The 17,670-nt window shown below is 41.4% G+C and overlaps 1 protein-coding gene across 1 annotated transcript in view; it reads left to right on the top strand.

Annotated features, from left to right (window-relative positions):
• The window catches only part of LRP1B (LDL receptor related protein 1B), a 3,634,433-nt gene that overhangs the window by 3,075,566 nt on the left and 541,197 nt on the right, over positions 1-17,670 (top strand). Inside the window, exon 61 of the mRNA XM_085647014.1 lies at positions 9,397-9,585. Within this exon, the coding sequence (XP_085503140.1) occupies positions 9,397-9,585 (189 nt within the window). The remainder of the gene's footprint in view (positions 1-9,396; positions 9,586-17,670) is intronic.

Raw genomic sequence — 17,670 nt, 5'->3', positions numbered from 1 at the left:
TTACTTTGGTGCACTGTTGATGGTGATTATGCCATACAGTACTGTGATCTGCCTTATGCCTGATGCATAGGGTATGCACGTTGTTAGCTTTTACTATAGGGCACTACTACTGATCATGTTCTGCATATGCTAAGTGAACCCTTACCAGTAGTTACTGCGTGTCCTCACTAACCGTGAGTTGTGATGTTATGACAGTGGCCCGATTGGCCCTGTAGTGATATATAATCCCTCTAAACTCATGCCAGGTGGCACAGTGTATATATGTAATTAGGTTATAATGTGTTTTATGAGTAATACAAAGGCTATTTTTACATAACCTTGTGTGGAGTTTCTTTGTGGTGTGCCTAGTGCGTTGCTGCTGTGTAAGTGTGTTGCACAACTGTTTAAACACTGCCTCTGGGATAAGCCTGAGTGCTCTTTCAAGCTGTCAAGGGGGTGAGCAAGGGTTATATTCACCATGTAATTCCTTGCCCTGACTAGAATGGTGGTTTCTGCCTGGCTTAGGTCATGCCCTAGAGAACCAGAAATCCCCTTTCTAACACTTCCAGTTATACGTTTTCTTATTTTTCCTATTGTTCCTATTCCAATTGTTTGAACACAAAGACAGGGCTCCCTCACTCACCTCTGTGCAGTGGCAGCTGATGGGGTATACAAAAAATCTACATACCTGCAGGATGGCTGCCACGTCCCGATCCACTTCAGTCATTGACACTCAGAAAGCACAAAGGCTCCGCAAGCCTAGCTAATGCAGCGTCGTGATTGGTCTGAACACCGTGGTGTGGCGCTCAGACAGGGACTATGAGCTTGTGCATGGTCTCCACCTAGGCTTTGCAATACAGCAGGTGCAGAAGATGCAAAGTGTGCATGACTGTTGGCTGGCCCAAGATTGCCGGCTAAATGGTCATGCGCATGTGTGTTCACCACTCCTCCCCCTGTCCCCTGCTCTGGCCAGCCGATCCCCATGTTACCCAGAAACTGGTCCCAGGATGCTTGTTTCCGGTCCAGTGAAGAGATGGCTTGGCAGTTCGGGCTGGACTGATCCCATGAGGCAGAGGGTCAAGACTGATTTGCATATAGCTTTGTTTGAACTGGGGTGGCGAAGTGAGCTAAAGAATGATTATGGATTCAACCCAGATCTGTGACTGGGGGTGAGTGTTTGAAAAGTTTCAGCACTCCATCCATCATCTTGTTGTGTTTGCTTTGTTTGCCTTTAGTTGGCAGGGTATGCCCAGAAGTGGGTCCTTGGTCACTTTGCCACTGGATTCAAGCTAGCCTGGCTGATGAATGGTGTTACCCAGAAACTGGTCCCAGGATGATTGTTTCTGGTCCAGTGAAGACATGGCTTGGTAGTTTGGGCTGGACTGCTCCCATGAGGCACAGGGTCAGGACTGATTTGCATATAGCTGTGTCTGAACTGGGGGTGGCGAACTGAGCTAAAGAATGATGATGGATTCAACCCAGGTCTGTGATTGGGGTGAGTGTTTGAAAAGTTTCAGCACTACGTCCATCATCTCCTTGTGTTTGCTTTGTTGGCCCTATGTTGGCAGGGTATGCCCAGACGTGGGTCTCTTGCTCACTTTGCCACTGGATTCAAGCTAGCCTGGCTGATGAAGGGTGTTACCCAGAAACTGGTCCCAGGATGCTTGTTTCCGGTCCAGTGAAGAAATGGCTTGGCAGTTTGGGCTGGACTGTTACCATGAGGCACAGGGTCAGGACTGATTTGCATATAGCTGTGTCTGAACTGGGGTGGAGAAGTGAGCTAAAGAATGATGATGGATTCAACCCAGATCTGTGACTGAGGGTGAGTGTTTGAAAAGTTTCAGCACCCCGTCCGTCATCTCCTTGTGTTTGCTTTGTTTGCCCTAAGTTGGCAGGGTATGCCCAGACGTGGGTCCCTTGCTCACTTTGCCACTGGATTCAAGCTAGCCTGGCTGATGAAGGGTGTAACCCAGAAACTGGTCCCAAGATGCTTGTTTCCGGTGCAGTGAAGACATGGCTTGGCAGTTCGGGCTGGACTGTTCCCATGAGGCATGGGATCAGGTCTGATTTGCATATAACTGTATCTGAACTGGGGTGGCGAAGTGAGCTAAAGAATGATTATGAATTTAACCCAGATCTGTGACTGGTGGTGAGTGTTTGAAAAGTTTAAGCACTCTGTCCATCATCTCCTTGTGTTTGCAGCCCAGCCCCGTGCCACACCTAAGGAGAAATAGAAAAAGATAATAACATTGCGCTATTATCATTTTATTTTTCCTCTTTAAACTGCTCACAGAGCAAAGCTCCTTTGCCTAAGCGGAGAGCCGCTGCTGCCTCTATGGATTCTAATATTGTCATTGGTTCTCTGATCAGTTTGCAAATGATTGGGCCCTTGTCCCATTCTGGCACAAGGGTTACCTCCAAACATTCTGCGAGTACCTTAGGAGGTCAGAGCCTGATTAATCCTTTCTCACATTTTTAGCATTTTGTTATTCTATTTTCAACAAAGAAATACTACAAAGGATGCATACACTACATATATAAAGCATACATCTGGTTGTCTTATTGAAGGGTAATTGTGATACCACTATACACATCTAACAAGATATAAGTGTTATTCCACTGTAATAACATGCTATATCTAAGTTATGTAACCCCAACACCTACTGAAAGACAAAGCAGGGAGTGTTGAAAAACATTTGTACACTCCATTTATTTATTTATTTTCCTATTTATCATTTTTCTTGGGCACAGCTGCAGACCAAATCATAATTAGGCACAAACTTAAGACAGGGGAAGCCAATTCGGAACTACAACTGAAGAACCAATGTTTCACACTTTCTTAAGACATTGCTTCATTAAAAGTCTGTAGTGATGGTGATCACCAGATGTTAATCGAGAAAAAAATCCATGCCTTTATAAAGAAATCTTCAATTCTGTGCACAACTTTGTTTTACACTTACGAGGTTATTTAGTGTTTGGCAAAGCGAAGATGGTAGTGATTTAGACTCTGCTGGAACCTGCCTTAGCTCTGCTATTGCAAACTCTCGACCTGACAGTCCATCCACCATGGGCCTGCTAGGGCATAGTGGCATTAGTCTCTTTAGGGCAGGGAGACTGTAACCTTTGTTCTCTACCAAGGAGTGCTACTCAAGGTATACCAGTCCTGCATAGGGAAAATAAATAATTGTCCCTACACACAGGGAGAAAATTCCCTTCATCTCAAGACAATTGGTTTTGAATAATGAAAACAAGCAAACTCTTTGGATTCTTTTCAGGGAACAGAAATCTTTGCTTTGTGGACTCATGAAACATAGTGCAGATTCATCGAAGGATCAGTGCCCTATAAGGAGCTGCAAAAGGATTGCTTTACTCAAGGATCTAAGGGGCAAATTTATCATTGCATCGCACTTGCACCCCCTGGCAATTCAACAACTAAGCCAAATGTATCAAACTACGCAAAGCCACCTTGCATGACCCTGCATGGCTTGATAAATCTAGAGTAATGGTATGCAGCTCATATTGTTACGTTGCCTACTATGGCCCAGGTAGGCATTCCATGGATGGAGTGTGGGTGTTTCCATGCATCCACCCATTGATTTTGGCCCATTCCCAGATTACTGGTATTAATGGTAGAGCAGGGAATTCGTCAAAATGTTACGCCTCCCCAGGCGAGGCGTAACGAGGAGAAATATTTTAATTTCTCCTTTTCTTTTACTCTTTCGATGTGTGCTGTATTCTGTAGCACACATAGAAAAAAATCCCTTTGAGGACTGTTATTGTGCAGGAAGGTATTGCTTTCGGTAAACAACTATTACCACAAATCTTTTATCCCGCATACCATTACCCCGCATACCATAACAACGCAAATACCATTACTCCGCAATACCAATAACGCATGGCATTACATTTTATATGCTTTTACCACGCATGCTTTAACAACGAAATTCGTTGTAAATGCATGAATGGTAAAAGCAAATGTTTTTTAAATGTTAGTATAAGGTAAGTATAGGGTAAGTATAGGGGTTGGGGTTGAGGTGTAGGGGTTTATGTTATGGGGGTTCAGGGGTAATTTTAGGGCTATGTGTATGTTTGGATTTTGGGGTGCTGGGGTAATTTTAGAGGTCAGGGTGGGTTAGGGTTTTGGGGTGTAGGGGGTATTTTTAGGGTTCAGGGTGCGTAAAAGATTTTGGGGTGCAGGGGTATTTTTGGGGTTCGGGGTGCATTTAGGTTTTGGGGTGCTGGGGGAACTTTGGGGGTCAGGTTGGGTTAGGGTTTTGGGGTGTAGGGGGAATGTTTAGGGTTCAGGGTACGTTTAGATTTTGGGGTGCAGGGGTATTTTGGGGGTTAAGGGTGCATTTAAGGCTTTGGGGTGCAGGGGTATTTTTGGGGTTCAGGGTGCGTTTAGGTTTCGGGGTGCTGGGGTAATTTTAGGGTCAGGGTGGGTTAGGGTTTTGGGGTGTAGGGGTAATTATAGGGTTCAGGGTGTGTTTAGGTTTTGGGGTGCAGGGGTAATTTTATGGATGAGGGTGGGTTTTGTTTTTGGGTGAATATATATATAACTCGATGTCTATAAAAGCATAAGGAAATTGAAATTAAAAAAGCATTTTCATCAAACCGAATCACAGTTAAACAAAACCAGCAACGATACTATGGCCACACAACCTATCCAAACGTCTGCTGAATCTACTCTGTTCTCTCTGACCCAATCTGAAAAATGTTTTCTAAGTGAGATGCAAGAACTTGCAGATGAAAATGCAATTTTAACTTTGAGTCTTTGATACCAGCCAATCATGCAGGCGATGATAGAAACATGCAACTTAAGCCTAAAACACCGTTCAAACCACGCTCGACATTTCATCCATTGATGATTAAGGATGCAATTGACAATTTTCATGACAACGTGATTAATGGTTTGAAAGATTACAATTTTAAAATTCAAAAGAATACTAAAGCAAAATCCAACAAGCAGGAAATTCAATTTTATGCTTTAATGGCCAAGTTGAAAAGAACTCTGACATAGTGGTGCGTAACGCGGACAAGGGTGGCAATGTTGTCCTTTGGAAAAAAAGCGACTATATTTCCGAAGCAATGAAACAACTGCAAGACAACAAATGCTATTGTCGCAGCGATTACCCCACATTACGTAGTGTAACCAATGACTTCATGTTGAAACTGATAGGATGGAAAAATAAGGGACTCCTGACAGCGGATGAATTTAAATTTTTTTAAAACGATCATCCAGTAGTCCCAATTCTGTATTTTATTCCTAAAATTCACAAGAACGCACAGCAACCACCAGGAAGACCCATCATTTCAGCGCAAAACTGTCTTTTGGAAAACACTTCGAAATATGTGGATTATTTTTTACAAGAACATGTTCAGAGTTTAAGATCTTATATCAAAGATACCAGTGACTTTTTGGCTAAACTTTTAAATTATTCATGGCAAGAAAACAATCTATTGATGACATTAGATGTTACATCTCTATACACGTCCATCAATCATAGAGATGGTCTAAAGGCCATTGATTTCTATTTGGCAAAAAAAGGATATCAATATATTGAATACAGTACTATGATTGTTAACATGGCAGAATTTTGTTTAAAAAACAATTATTTTGTGTTCCAAAACAACTTATACCAACAATTGTGAGGCGTAGCAATGGGGGCCAGCTTTTCCCCCAGCTATGCCTGTCTCCACATGGGTTGGTGTGAAGAGCTGGTCCTCCCCAACCAATACAATACATACATAACTAAAAACATCAAAGTTTGGTGGAGGTATATAGACGACCTTTTTATAATTTGGGATGGGTCAAAAACAGAAGCAGAAGAATTCCTAAGTCAACTTAACATCAATGCCCTAAATCTGGAGTTTACCGCATCTATTAGTGAGACAACTGTAAACTTTTTGGATGTAGAAGTTTACATACAAAATGGCAAAATCGAAACCAGGCTGCATAGGAAGCCGACAGCTGGGAATACTACGTTGCATGCCGGCAGTTCTCACCCTAGGCATCTCATCAATAGTATTCCTTACGGTGAGATGCTTAGGCTGAGACGCATTTGCAGCAACGATATTGATCTTACTAAGGAACAACACAACAGTAAAAAAAGATTCCAGGAAAGGGGCTACACGACTAAATGTCTAGACAAAGCCATTGTTAAAAGTAGAAACAAGTCCAGGTAATCGTTGCTTGAACCTTACGCCAAACATGGGATGACAGAACAAGAGGATACATTTAGATTCATCATCCAATTCAGTAAACATGAAAAAGAAATCAGAAAATTGATTACTAAAAATTGGCCACTGGTCTTAAGTGACCCTATTATTGGTCAAACTCTGACAAAAAAGCCAGCTATCACATACAGTAGGGCCTCATCTATGAAGGATATGTTAGTCCAAAATGATCCTGCCAGTACCAACTCGAATACTTGGCTAGCCCAAAGAAAGGGTTTCTTCAAATGTAAGGTTTGTAAGGCTTGCAAACATGGCCTAAACTGAACATTCTTCACAACACCTTTCTGTGAAGAAGAAAAACCAATTACGAAAGCCCTCAATTGTAAATGTGAATATGTGATATATGTGTTGCAGTGCCCTTGTGGTCTGAAATACATTGGCAGTACCATCTTGCAAGCCCACAAGCGGATACTGCAGCACATAAGAGCAATCAAGAACAGGGATCAGCTATATCCAGTGGCCAGACACTTCAATGAGACACATAGCGCTGATCCAATAGGCCTTAACTACTTTTTAATTGACTCAATCCCTTATAACAAAGGAGGGGGAAACAGGCAAAAAGAATTGAGATGCTTGGAAACTAAATACATTCTGAATTTAGATACAAAACATCCGAGAGGTCTCAATGCAACTGAGGAGCTCCATACATGCCTTTAATTAGCATAACTTTTGCCATGATTATCTCATCAGATACTAATCTATAGGATATTAGATTAATGTCATTTATGCATAACAACAATCATTATACGGCATTCAACTAGATAACTTGTCCGCTGCCTACACTGTTAAAAATTCTATCAAGGTACTATTTTGCACATAGGGGTGATTTTATAAGTTGCTTTTAGGTTTTTTTATAGGTATTTTAGATATTTTTATCACCTTTACTTACATTAGAATTGGTGATTTTTTTAGAGTAGTTGGCACTTGCACTTTATCAATGTATTTTAAGACAGGAAAATTCTATTAGCAAATTAACATGTAACATTTTGTTTGTGAATAGAGGGACTTTGCAATTTTATTGAAAGGGCTTTTAGAATTGTTGGTTTGAAGTTTTTAGTATTTATACTGTAATTTTACTTCGCCATTATTAATACAAATAGCCAGTCATTTTTGGTGCATTTATGCAGACAATACTCTAATTGCAATCCACAACAATGTTATTTGACTAGAGAAAAAAACGTCATTTTAACAAAGTTGAATTATTTATTTATTTAATTTGCTCGAAATGTAAACAATTTTAGCTAATTACAATGTGTTTTAACATTTGTTTTAGACACTAAATTGTTTTTCCTGCCAATATCAATTATTTACTCAGTCACTAGCACTTTACTGTTAAGCACTTTATAAAGTTTTGTTGAAAACACAGCATAAAAAAAGAGCAAAAAAAGCTATAAAAAAACCAATCACCTGACAGAGCGTGTCATGTGATAAAGGCCCTTCCGGGCTGAAACGCGTCATGGCTGTAAAGGTCGAGGGGACTAAAGAATAAAACCTTTGCTGGTTTACCTTGTGGTCTGTGCTTCGTTGTTGGTTAAAGTCTGCGCAAGCCTACGGAGTTCAAGTGAATATATATATATATATATATATATATATATATATATATATATATATATATATATATGTGTAAAACACTTTTACACAGTTTGACTTCACTACGCATGCATTTGCGTTGTAAAGGCATGCGTGGTGAAGTCATATTAGAAGTGAAAGTTTGCGAGGTAATGGTATCGCGGAGCAATTGCATTTTCGTTGTGAAAAATGCGGAGTGATGGTATTCGGGATGAAAGTATGCGGGATAACGTGGTATATTCATTGCTTTCTGCACAAAAACAATCCTGCCTGCAATTCAGGGAGCCTTGCACCATGGTGTAAGGGTGCCGGGCAGGCGTTGGCTCTAGGCAGCACATTGTGTGCCAGCGCAAGAAAAGGACAGGAATGTGCTGTATAATGTTAAATATATACGCATTCTTGTCCTTTCCCTTTTACGCAGTGTCGCACAACAAGGTGGTTTGCTGCGCTACATGAAATAATGAAAATCTGCCCCCAATATTCCTGCCTGTTTGGAGGGGATCTCTTAATCCAATGGGTGGACCCCTACTAGTGGATTAGAGTCCGTGGCATTCATTTGCGAGTCAATGAGCTGCACTCCGGCCAGCCTCCGAACACCCTTAGATTTTGTGACTACTAACAGTGGATAACTCCAGTCCTGAGCATCACAGGGGCAACACTGTGGCTCACTCTGCCCCTGAGCATCACAATGGCGACAATGATTTCTGTGCCAACATGCCCTTCTTTCATTCTTCATTAGTTGTCAGCAATTTCTTGACGAGGGCTTACACCACCTTCACTTTCAATTACTTTAGTAGATTGGTCTTGTTTTGTTTTAAATAGTACATTTTTTCACAATGAACTGCCCTTCACTTCTCACTTTTCTTTCACATAAAAAAGGGCCGCATAGGCAAAAGCGTCACAGAGTAATGGCAGCCATTGAGCAACTCTTCCTACCTTTCCGCATCTGTGCTGCAACGAGGAAAGGCAGCTTGTGTTTTTTTTAATTCAACGGTAGACTAGGCTGTCACCAACCATGTTTATCTGCCAAGGTCGCCGGGGGCGGTTCCTCCAAAGATGATCACAATATAATAAGCGTGGGCTCCCAATAGCATGTCCAGTGCAATAACGAAAATACGATGCACTAAGATCAGCTTTTTTCATGATGAATACAGCTATTTATACTGTTCATAGTTGAATTGTTTCCTATTCTATTCCTATGGTTTATATCATACCAGGGAAAAGCTACAAATTCTCAATATGATATCTGATCAAACACTATTTGGCATAATTATTTCTGGTATTTTGGTAATTTTTGAAGTCATAATACATTTTATGTGATGTTTTTGTCACATGCTATGCGAATATTGTTTAAATCTGTACCAATTTAACAAGGATTTCTTTTTTGACTCTACCTGGTTTGTAGGCTGAAGACAGTGTGCTCGCATTGTAATTATGTAAACGGATAATAAAAAAAAATTCTGTTAGCTTGACAGGTTGTCATGACAATTATTCTCATGAAGTTATGTTGTGGATATGTCTGTCAACTTATACAGTATTGAATACTGCAAAAGGTGACATGGTTTGACACTTCTTCGAAATCAGCATTAATCATTTTATACTTTATTGCAGTCCCCATGCAAGATGTGTTGGGCGTGATGGCACTAACAATGTTTGAAGACTACATCTACTGGACAGATGGGAAAACAAAATCACTCAGCCGCGCCCACAAAACCTCTGGAAATGAAAAACTCTCACTGATTAACTCGTGGCATGCCATAACCGATATTCAAGTGTATCATTCCTACAGACAACCAGATGGTAAATAAGCCTGCTTTTTAACTCTTTCCTTTCCATCATGTTCTAGCAGCATCATTATTTCCGAGTACCACAGTTGCACAGATTTACAAGTCTTCACATTGCAAAGGGGTGCCTGAAAAACTGCAGTGCTGTACTGTGAAGCATTTTAAGAGTCATGAGTCAATTATTTTATCGACCTTGCTCTGTCAAAATAGTTGTTTGAGCGTGGTGCTATTGTTTAAAGTGAAAAAGTTGCATCATGGGGAATAAATATACTTGATTGAACATTTTCAGCACACATTTCTATGTGATGACAACACCCAAATTAATTTACGTTACAATTTGTAATATTACATAAATTACGCATTGAATGCATGGGAATATGAGATGATGCTTTGTGTGCCTCTTGTTTGCATCCAGTTTCATTTGTCTCTCAAACCATAAATAAAAATCCAGGTCAGGCTAGTTTAGTAGTCCTTGCTTAGCTTCCAGTTTTAGGGTTGTGTGCGTAATGTTCGTCCCGTTAACTTACCAATGCATAGATTAAATCAGTGATGTGGGTTTACACCATAAAAAACAATTTTGCACTACATGAGCACCAACATTTTGCTTTAAAATATATTTGCCTTGGGAAAGTTGATGGACACTGACCTTTTTGACATTTTGCATCACACATGCGTCCCAGCAAACTTAAAGAAATTCTGGTTAGTATGATTAAAGTTAAGCACTAATATTTTTTTAGGCCGATTTTATATCGTGTGTTTTAGACCTGATATCCTTCGCATGTTTTTCTCCCAACTTTTTCCCTTCCATCTTCCTGTTTTTGCTGACTACGATTTTGCTGGCTTTAAGATTCTGTGCACTTTACCTCTGCTAACGTGCTAGTGCTCACTCCTTTAAACCATAGTAACATTGGTTTACACCCAATTGGCACATTTAATTTACATGTAAGTCCCTAGTAAAGTGCTACTACATGTACAAAGGGCATTTAATTAAATGCTACTAGTGCACCTGCAGTGCTCATTGTGCCACCCATTTAAGAAGCCCTTTAAACGTGTCTCAGGCCTGCAATTACAGCCTGTGTGTGCAGTTTTAAACTGCAATTCGATTTCACAAAAGAAACTTTTTGCCAGTCCTAAACCTTCCTTTTTAATAGATATAAGTCACCCCTGTGGTGGATCCTAAACAGCCATAGCATAGGGTGCAGTGTATTTAAAAGGCAGGGCATGTATGTTTAGGTTTTAGATATCCTGGTATGAAAACACTTACATTCGGTTTTCATTACTGCAAGGTCTGCCTCTTCCATAGGATAACATTGGGTTACTTATAGCATTTAATATATGATAACTTTCAATTGGGAACAGGTTGAAAAGTTGAATTTGGTCTCTAAGATAATGTAATTTGAATCAATCTTTAATGTTAAAGTCAGATTTTAAGTCACAATTCTGAAAATGCCACTATTAGAAAGTTACCACACAAAAATATGATGGGCGGAATGCTGAACATATCAAACATTCACCCCAGTCATAGTTCATGCTTAAATCCATTTTTGCTCACCATGCCACCCCAGTTTGGACTCAGCCATATGCAAATCAGTCTTGACCCTGCTCCCCGTGGGAAGAGTCCAGCCCGAACTGCCAAGCCAGGCCCTTCCTGGACCAGAAGCAAGCATCTTTGGATCCGTTTCAGGGTATCACCCCTCTTTAATCAACAGATTGAGGCCCAGATCGGTGTACTGGGTTGCATGTTTGATATTGTTCATAATTCTGTCTTTTGTCACCCAGATGTCTTAGAGACTTGACAGGGGAAGTGAAAAAAAGAAGTCTGAACCAGATGTCTTGGTAATACAGAGTCTCCTCCCACACACAAAGGCTGGCATCAAGGGTAAATATTGGACCTCCGGAACAATTCTTCAGCATACTCACAAACCTGTGGACATTATAGAAGAAGAGCTGCCTTTCCCCCAGAGGACTGCCCTATTGCTACCAGAGGCACTCCAAGAGTCAGTTGCCTGACTCATGTCTGAGTAACAGGGACCCAACAAGCTCCAGAATCCTCCCTGCAACTGCCCAGCTGACCTGCTGCACTGGACCTGCCTGGATCTGCAACTAGACCTGCTTGAGCCCTCTAAGATTCACTGGAGTGTGTTCCTGATTCCCAAAAGGTGCTTCCCCAGGTCCTGGGCCCTTGCTTGAAATCAATTGAGCTCCTCCAATGAAGAAAGGTGAAATACTGAAGTTTTGGGCTCTTTGTAACCCAACCGCGTATAGGCCCGTTTGCTCAAAAAATCTGCTGGCTGCAAAACTGACAACATGAAGCTCCAGCGGACCCGACCCTTCACACTACAGCTTCTGACAGAAATGGTCGGCAATGCGAATTCTGCATTTCTTGTACAGCAACAACAAAGGTGTGAAGCTCCAACAATGACTTTTCCTGATGCCCAACTGGTGCTTCACATTACAGCGATGATAGGTCATACTGCCCTGCCTCCTCTTCACACTAAAAAGCACTCCCTACTCCTCTTGGCCTCCTCAATTGCAAATGGAAATCTTGGCACCCTACTTTGAGAAAGTAACTTTTTCATCTGGACTAATCTGCTCCCTCTAACTGTCCCATGCTCTATCTCAGTCGTCCTGAACATGTGACTTTCCACCAGGCTAGCACGTGCAGATGACTGCGAGTGGTGCTTGTGCTTTTAGGCATTATATCTGCCTAAAACTTTGAAATTCCATGTCTCCGGTTCTACTGATTGGATATTTGTCATTCTGGTATCATTGTTTTTATAAAAATGTACTCTGTTTTTCTCAGTTTGTTTGGGATTTGTTTTCTGTTGTGTTTTCACTTCACTTTATTATTGTTTGTGTGCTCTATAAATATATGACTTTGCCTCTAAGTTAAAGCTGACTGCTTTGTGCCAAGCTGCCAAAGAGTTAAGCACAGGTTTATTTTGTGACATTTGTGGATCAACCTGAAAAGCATTGTGGTTGTTGCCTGAGTGGGGCTTCCACCCCATCACAGAGTAACACAGTTTCATAGAATCATCAATTAAAATAAACATATTTAAGGTGCCCCTACTTTTTCAACCTATGGTAGTATTTATTTTCGGTAATTATCATCAATTTTTTTCTTAGTCTAAATGATAATATGTTCAATGGAGGCTGGGTGTTTTGAGTTCAGTTAAAATCTTTAATACAGGTGAGTGCGTAACTTAACCAAGATGGTAGGATGCCCAAACATTTTACATATTCCTAACAGCAAGGCTGTAGGGCTCTGCCGGCAGTGTTGTGGTACAGTATGCCCCGACCATGGTTATATTTTGACAGTTGGTGCTCCCTGTTGTGTTGGAAACATAGCAGGATTAATCTATGCACCACAGCAATGAACCAAACTTTCAGAGCTCATGACAGGTGTCAGTGAATTGAGGACATAAACCTGTTATTGAGCATCCCAGTTGGACATTGTGAACTACTGGTTTTTTTTAGGACAGAAACAACCCTGCCTTTCATCTCAAGAGAGACCTGTCTGAAAACACTGACCTTCTGATACTTCTCTATGAATCAAAGGTGCACAACCTTGTCCCTCGTGAATAGATTACTGCAAGATTTCTGGATAAGGCAGCATGATAAATGGACACAGTAAACAGTAGCATGACAAGTGGCATGGCTGCTACGGTGGGCTAGATTAGTGGGATGTGGGGCATGTCAACATTAAGGAATCTGAAAACTTGAAGATATATGAGAAGGGGATAATATGAAGACATTCATGACATTCCAAAAAGGATTCAAGCTAGATAGATTCTATAGATATCTACACATAAGGCATGCTCAAGCATTATAGGGCAGATTTCATGGCCCTTTCTGAGTTTAATCAACTAGAATGCAAAATAGTGATTGGAAGACTGGAAGGGAGAAAGATCTTTAATAATATACTGAACCCTCATATCAAGCACTCCAGATCCCTGTGTGGTGCAGAAATAGTTATGTAGCATAGTTCCTCTAAAAGGGGAGGGTGGGAGGGATGCTCAAATGATTCCCTAGAAACTGTAGTTCACCAACCCTTAACTAACTGCACAGAATCTACTATTTCGTGAAGATGAGCAAAGCTCCCTCTCCAAGAGTACTAGGTGCCATGCAGAGATTGGTGATATATTTTATATGGTTTGGATATGTCAAATAGTACAGCAGTAGCGGTTTAATATTGGTCAGATGCTATCCCAAGTGTTGAGATCAACCATTAACTTTTTGCCTACACTCTAACTCCGAAGACAGCTGAAGATTTTATATACAGAAACAAAACGATACATTAATGAAACTGAAGGCTGCTGCCTGAGGATTTTGCTCCAGGTGGGTTGTTCGGGGGGAAGGGTGGGAGCTGATAGAACATGGGGCAGAAATAAGACCACACAAAATTATGGGCTACTTTGGTGCACACAAACACTGATTTCTGAAAAAGACATCTTCTATTTTTAGTTTAGTTTTGGTATTACTTAGGAAAGGCAAATGTTGTTGCATTAGCCAGGGAACAGGAGTTGGTAGTACAATAGTTGAAGGTTAAAGTTGGGGTGATAAGGCTATAAAACAACTGAGCGGACTGATAATTAGGGTTGCAGATGATCACATATAGAGGTATCCTGTATACTTTGAGAGTACGGCTGATACGTGCAAAGCTGTTTCTGACAAATACAAAATATAGAAATGGAAGTTATAGAGAATGGTCACATCTACAAAAAGGTGTAGAATGGCTGCATGTCTAAAGTGTAGACATACCTCCATAGCATACCTACAATAGACATAATATATTGTCCCTGAACTGAATAAACTGGTAAAAAGATGGCAAGTGCACATAGTAGGTATGAGTTATTATTTGTATGTCAGGGGTGTGCTAATATGCATTTTGCAAGGAGTACCATTTTTGTTGCAACAAGTGAATTGACCTGGAGTTTCACTGTGTGGTGGTTGAGGGGGTACTTGACGAGGAGCCTCTGTCCTTGGTGGTCCTGTATTCTTCAACCAATAATCATTCTGCATTCATGGACACCAATTTGTACACATAACATGCAAATCCCAAAAATGTGGGGGAGGACTTCAATTGTGTGTATATTATTAAATTGGACAGATCGTCCAAGCCTCTACCAGAGGCACAATCACTGCAACACTGAAGGCAATGGGTGAGGGATAGTCAACTACAAGACATTTGGTGATTGATGAACTTGGATACAAGGGAGCATTCCTTTCACTCTCCTGTTCATCAGCTTCATATTAGACTAGCACTATTCTTTTGCAAATGTGAGGTGGGAGGAAGATAGCACATGTTGAAAACTTGGGCAATCTTTGTCTAACCTCAATCACCTTAGTTAAAATGTCAATGTCATGGGGTTTGGCAGGCATACGGATAGATTCATGGTGATTTCATTATGAAGCACTTTTAGATTAACCATTCAGAAAAGGTATGGGTGAGAATATAAATCATAAATTCACAGAGAATGACAACAGACAATGGAGTGGAATGGGAAGGTTTTAGGGTTGTTATTTGGGGACATTGCATTGAAACTGCATTTGGCACCATGCTCATCTTACTAAAAGAAATAGTTGCCTAAGAACTACAAACCACCAAGTTGGAAATTATACTCATAGAAAATCTGAAAGTTGCCCATCAGCTCAGCATGGTGACATTGGATCACTAGACAGAATGGTAGATGTAGACAATGGTAAATATGTGGCCCTTTAATATGCGAAGGGAGACAGGGCAGGCAAGATGCTTGGCTGTCAACAAAAATGTGTAAACACCAGAATCCTGATTGATGTTATACACACACAGCAGGAAGAGGTCCATAACACCCAAAAGAAAATCAATAAGACCTTTTCAGAGTATTTCAAAACCCTGTACACCTCTCCGAGCTGGGTACTGCTTCTCTGCATGCATATCTAAGAACCACAGATATGCCAAGAAGCACCCAAGTACAACATCATGCTTGAGGAACCAATACCGAATCCCAAATATTCAATTGACAAATGAGCAGATGGCAAGGGTAAAAATACAGGTGACAGACTGATTTTCTCTAGAGTTTTATGCAGCTTTTTGGGCAAAGCTCATGACTGGATGCTTGTAGTCAAAGAGACAGCAAAAATGAATGGGCTTCAACTAAATTCAATGAGGGAGGCACAGATATAGGTCCTTTATAAAAGAGGGACAGGACCCCATGGATGTGTTTTGTTACCTCCCTTTTTGTATTCGCAAGTAAAATGATAAGGTATTTGGAAAGATATTGGTTAATCATTTGTTACCAATAGAGAAGAACATAATACACCCAGATCGAAACGGGCTCATACCAGGTAAGAATTCCATCTTCAATTGAAGCTGCCTATTTCATGTTATGGAGCTTGCAAAAGGGGAGGATTCCATGTCCTATTTAGTCTCACTGGATATTGAAAATGCCTTTGATACTCTAAGTTGCACCTATCTCATGTCAAAATTTCTGAGGATGGCCTTGTGGCCTGACTTGCTGAAATGGGCTCATTTGCTTTACAAGCTCCCAAAATTAGAGTGTGTATGGGTTGGGTGATAGCTGAGCACATGTAGAGGTGGGAGGCAGGGGACACAGATTTTTTTCACACTGGCAATGGAATTATTAGAATTCCTGTTAAGACTGAAAGGAACCGATTGGGGAATAGATTTAAGAGGCAACTGGCATTTTAATTAATTTACTTGTTGTAGAGTCAACATACCATACCAGGGGTCATGTCACTACAAATTTGGGATTTCTGAGGTCTGAAATGAAATGAGACTAAGGCCCTGATTATGAATTTGGCATTGTGGGTGCGTCCCGCCATGCCACTGCCCCACTCCCACACTGGTCACTGCCAAAGCTGACCGATAGACCACCAGATTACGAGTTTTCTCATGGTCTGGCGGGCTGTCTGCGAGGTGGTCTCACGGCAAATTTATGAGGTCTGAAATGAAATGAGACTAAGGACCTGATTACGAATTTGGTGCTGTGGAAGCGGACCACCACACCCCGACCCACTCCTACACTGCTAAAGCTGACTGCCCTCCAGATTGGGAGTTTTCTCATGGTGTGGTGGGCAGCGAGGTGGTCCTACGGCAGTGCGTATAAGAAACGCACTGCAATGGGAGCATCAAAGGCCGTTCCTGCATGGCATGGACTGTGCAGTCAATGGCATGCAGGATAGGCGGTGGGGCACAACATGTGCCCCCCTGCATGCATCCCATGCACAGGGGCAATAGTGTGCTCTGAAGGGCTCCCTTTGTTCCCCCACCACCAGCATTTTCATGGTGCACTCACTACAATGAAAAGGCTAGTGGTGGGGAAACTCGTAATATGCTTGGCAGTGGCACAGCAGCACCACCAAGCATATTGCTTCTCTAGACCACGGTGCGTCAGTTGTGGCAGTTTTCTGGATCCAACCACAGTATTCGTAATGCTGCAGTCAGACCACTGGTGTGGTGGTCCCCGACCGCCACCGCACCTCCACCACAGGTTTGGTGGTCCAATGGACTGCCAAACGTATAATCAGCGTCTTCCGATTGTGGAATAGTATCGGATGTTATTCAACGCGGCGGGTCCATTTGTTTAAATGATCAGCTTGGGAGGACACACTGCGATATTACGCGCTTGATGCAGGGTGATGTGAAACCCCTGTCCCAGTGGATGGAGGACTGATTTGCCTCTCATTAATAGAGTGTTATACCTTGAGGGCTGTCAAATTCTGTTTTCATTGATACTGGTCAGCCTTTTTGTCATATCGACTTAAGGATTGACGAATCATTTAGCGACCTATTACTCGAGAAGCCAGAGAATATTCAAGCTTCAGATCCCACTATTTCCTAGAAGAAGGTTTTAAAGGCCAGCACTACTTCACAATCGAGCACTTATTTCTTCCTGAGGGAACAGTGCAACTATGATGCACATATAACATTGTGCTAATCCTAGGAGAGGCATTTATTATGAAAGACCTGAAGAAGGTGGTGTAAAAATACTTAACCCACCGAAACGCATCAACGCCTTTTTTAATTGTTGATTTCGAGGAACGTTTGAGCCTAATTTTAAGGATTGATACACTTCAACGCAATAGATTCATTCGGATT

The sequence above is a fragment of the Triturus cristatus genome, chromosome 3_2, assembly GCF_964204655.1.
Source record: "Triturus cristatus chromosome 3_2, aTriCri1.1, whole genome shotgun sequence".
NCBI classification, from domain to species: domain Eukaryota; kingdom Metazoa; phylum Chordata; class Amphibia; order Caudata; family Salamandridae; genus Triturus; species Triturus cristatus.
The sequence above is the reverse complement of the archived record's forward strand: the minus strand, read 5'-3'. Positions and strand labels throughout refer to the sequence as shown.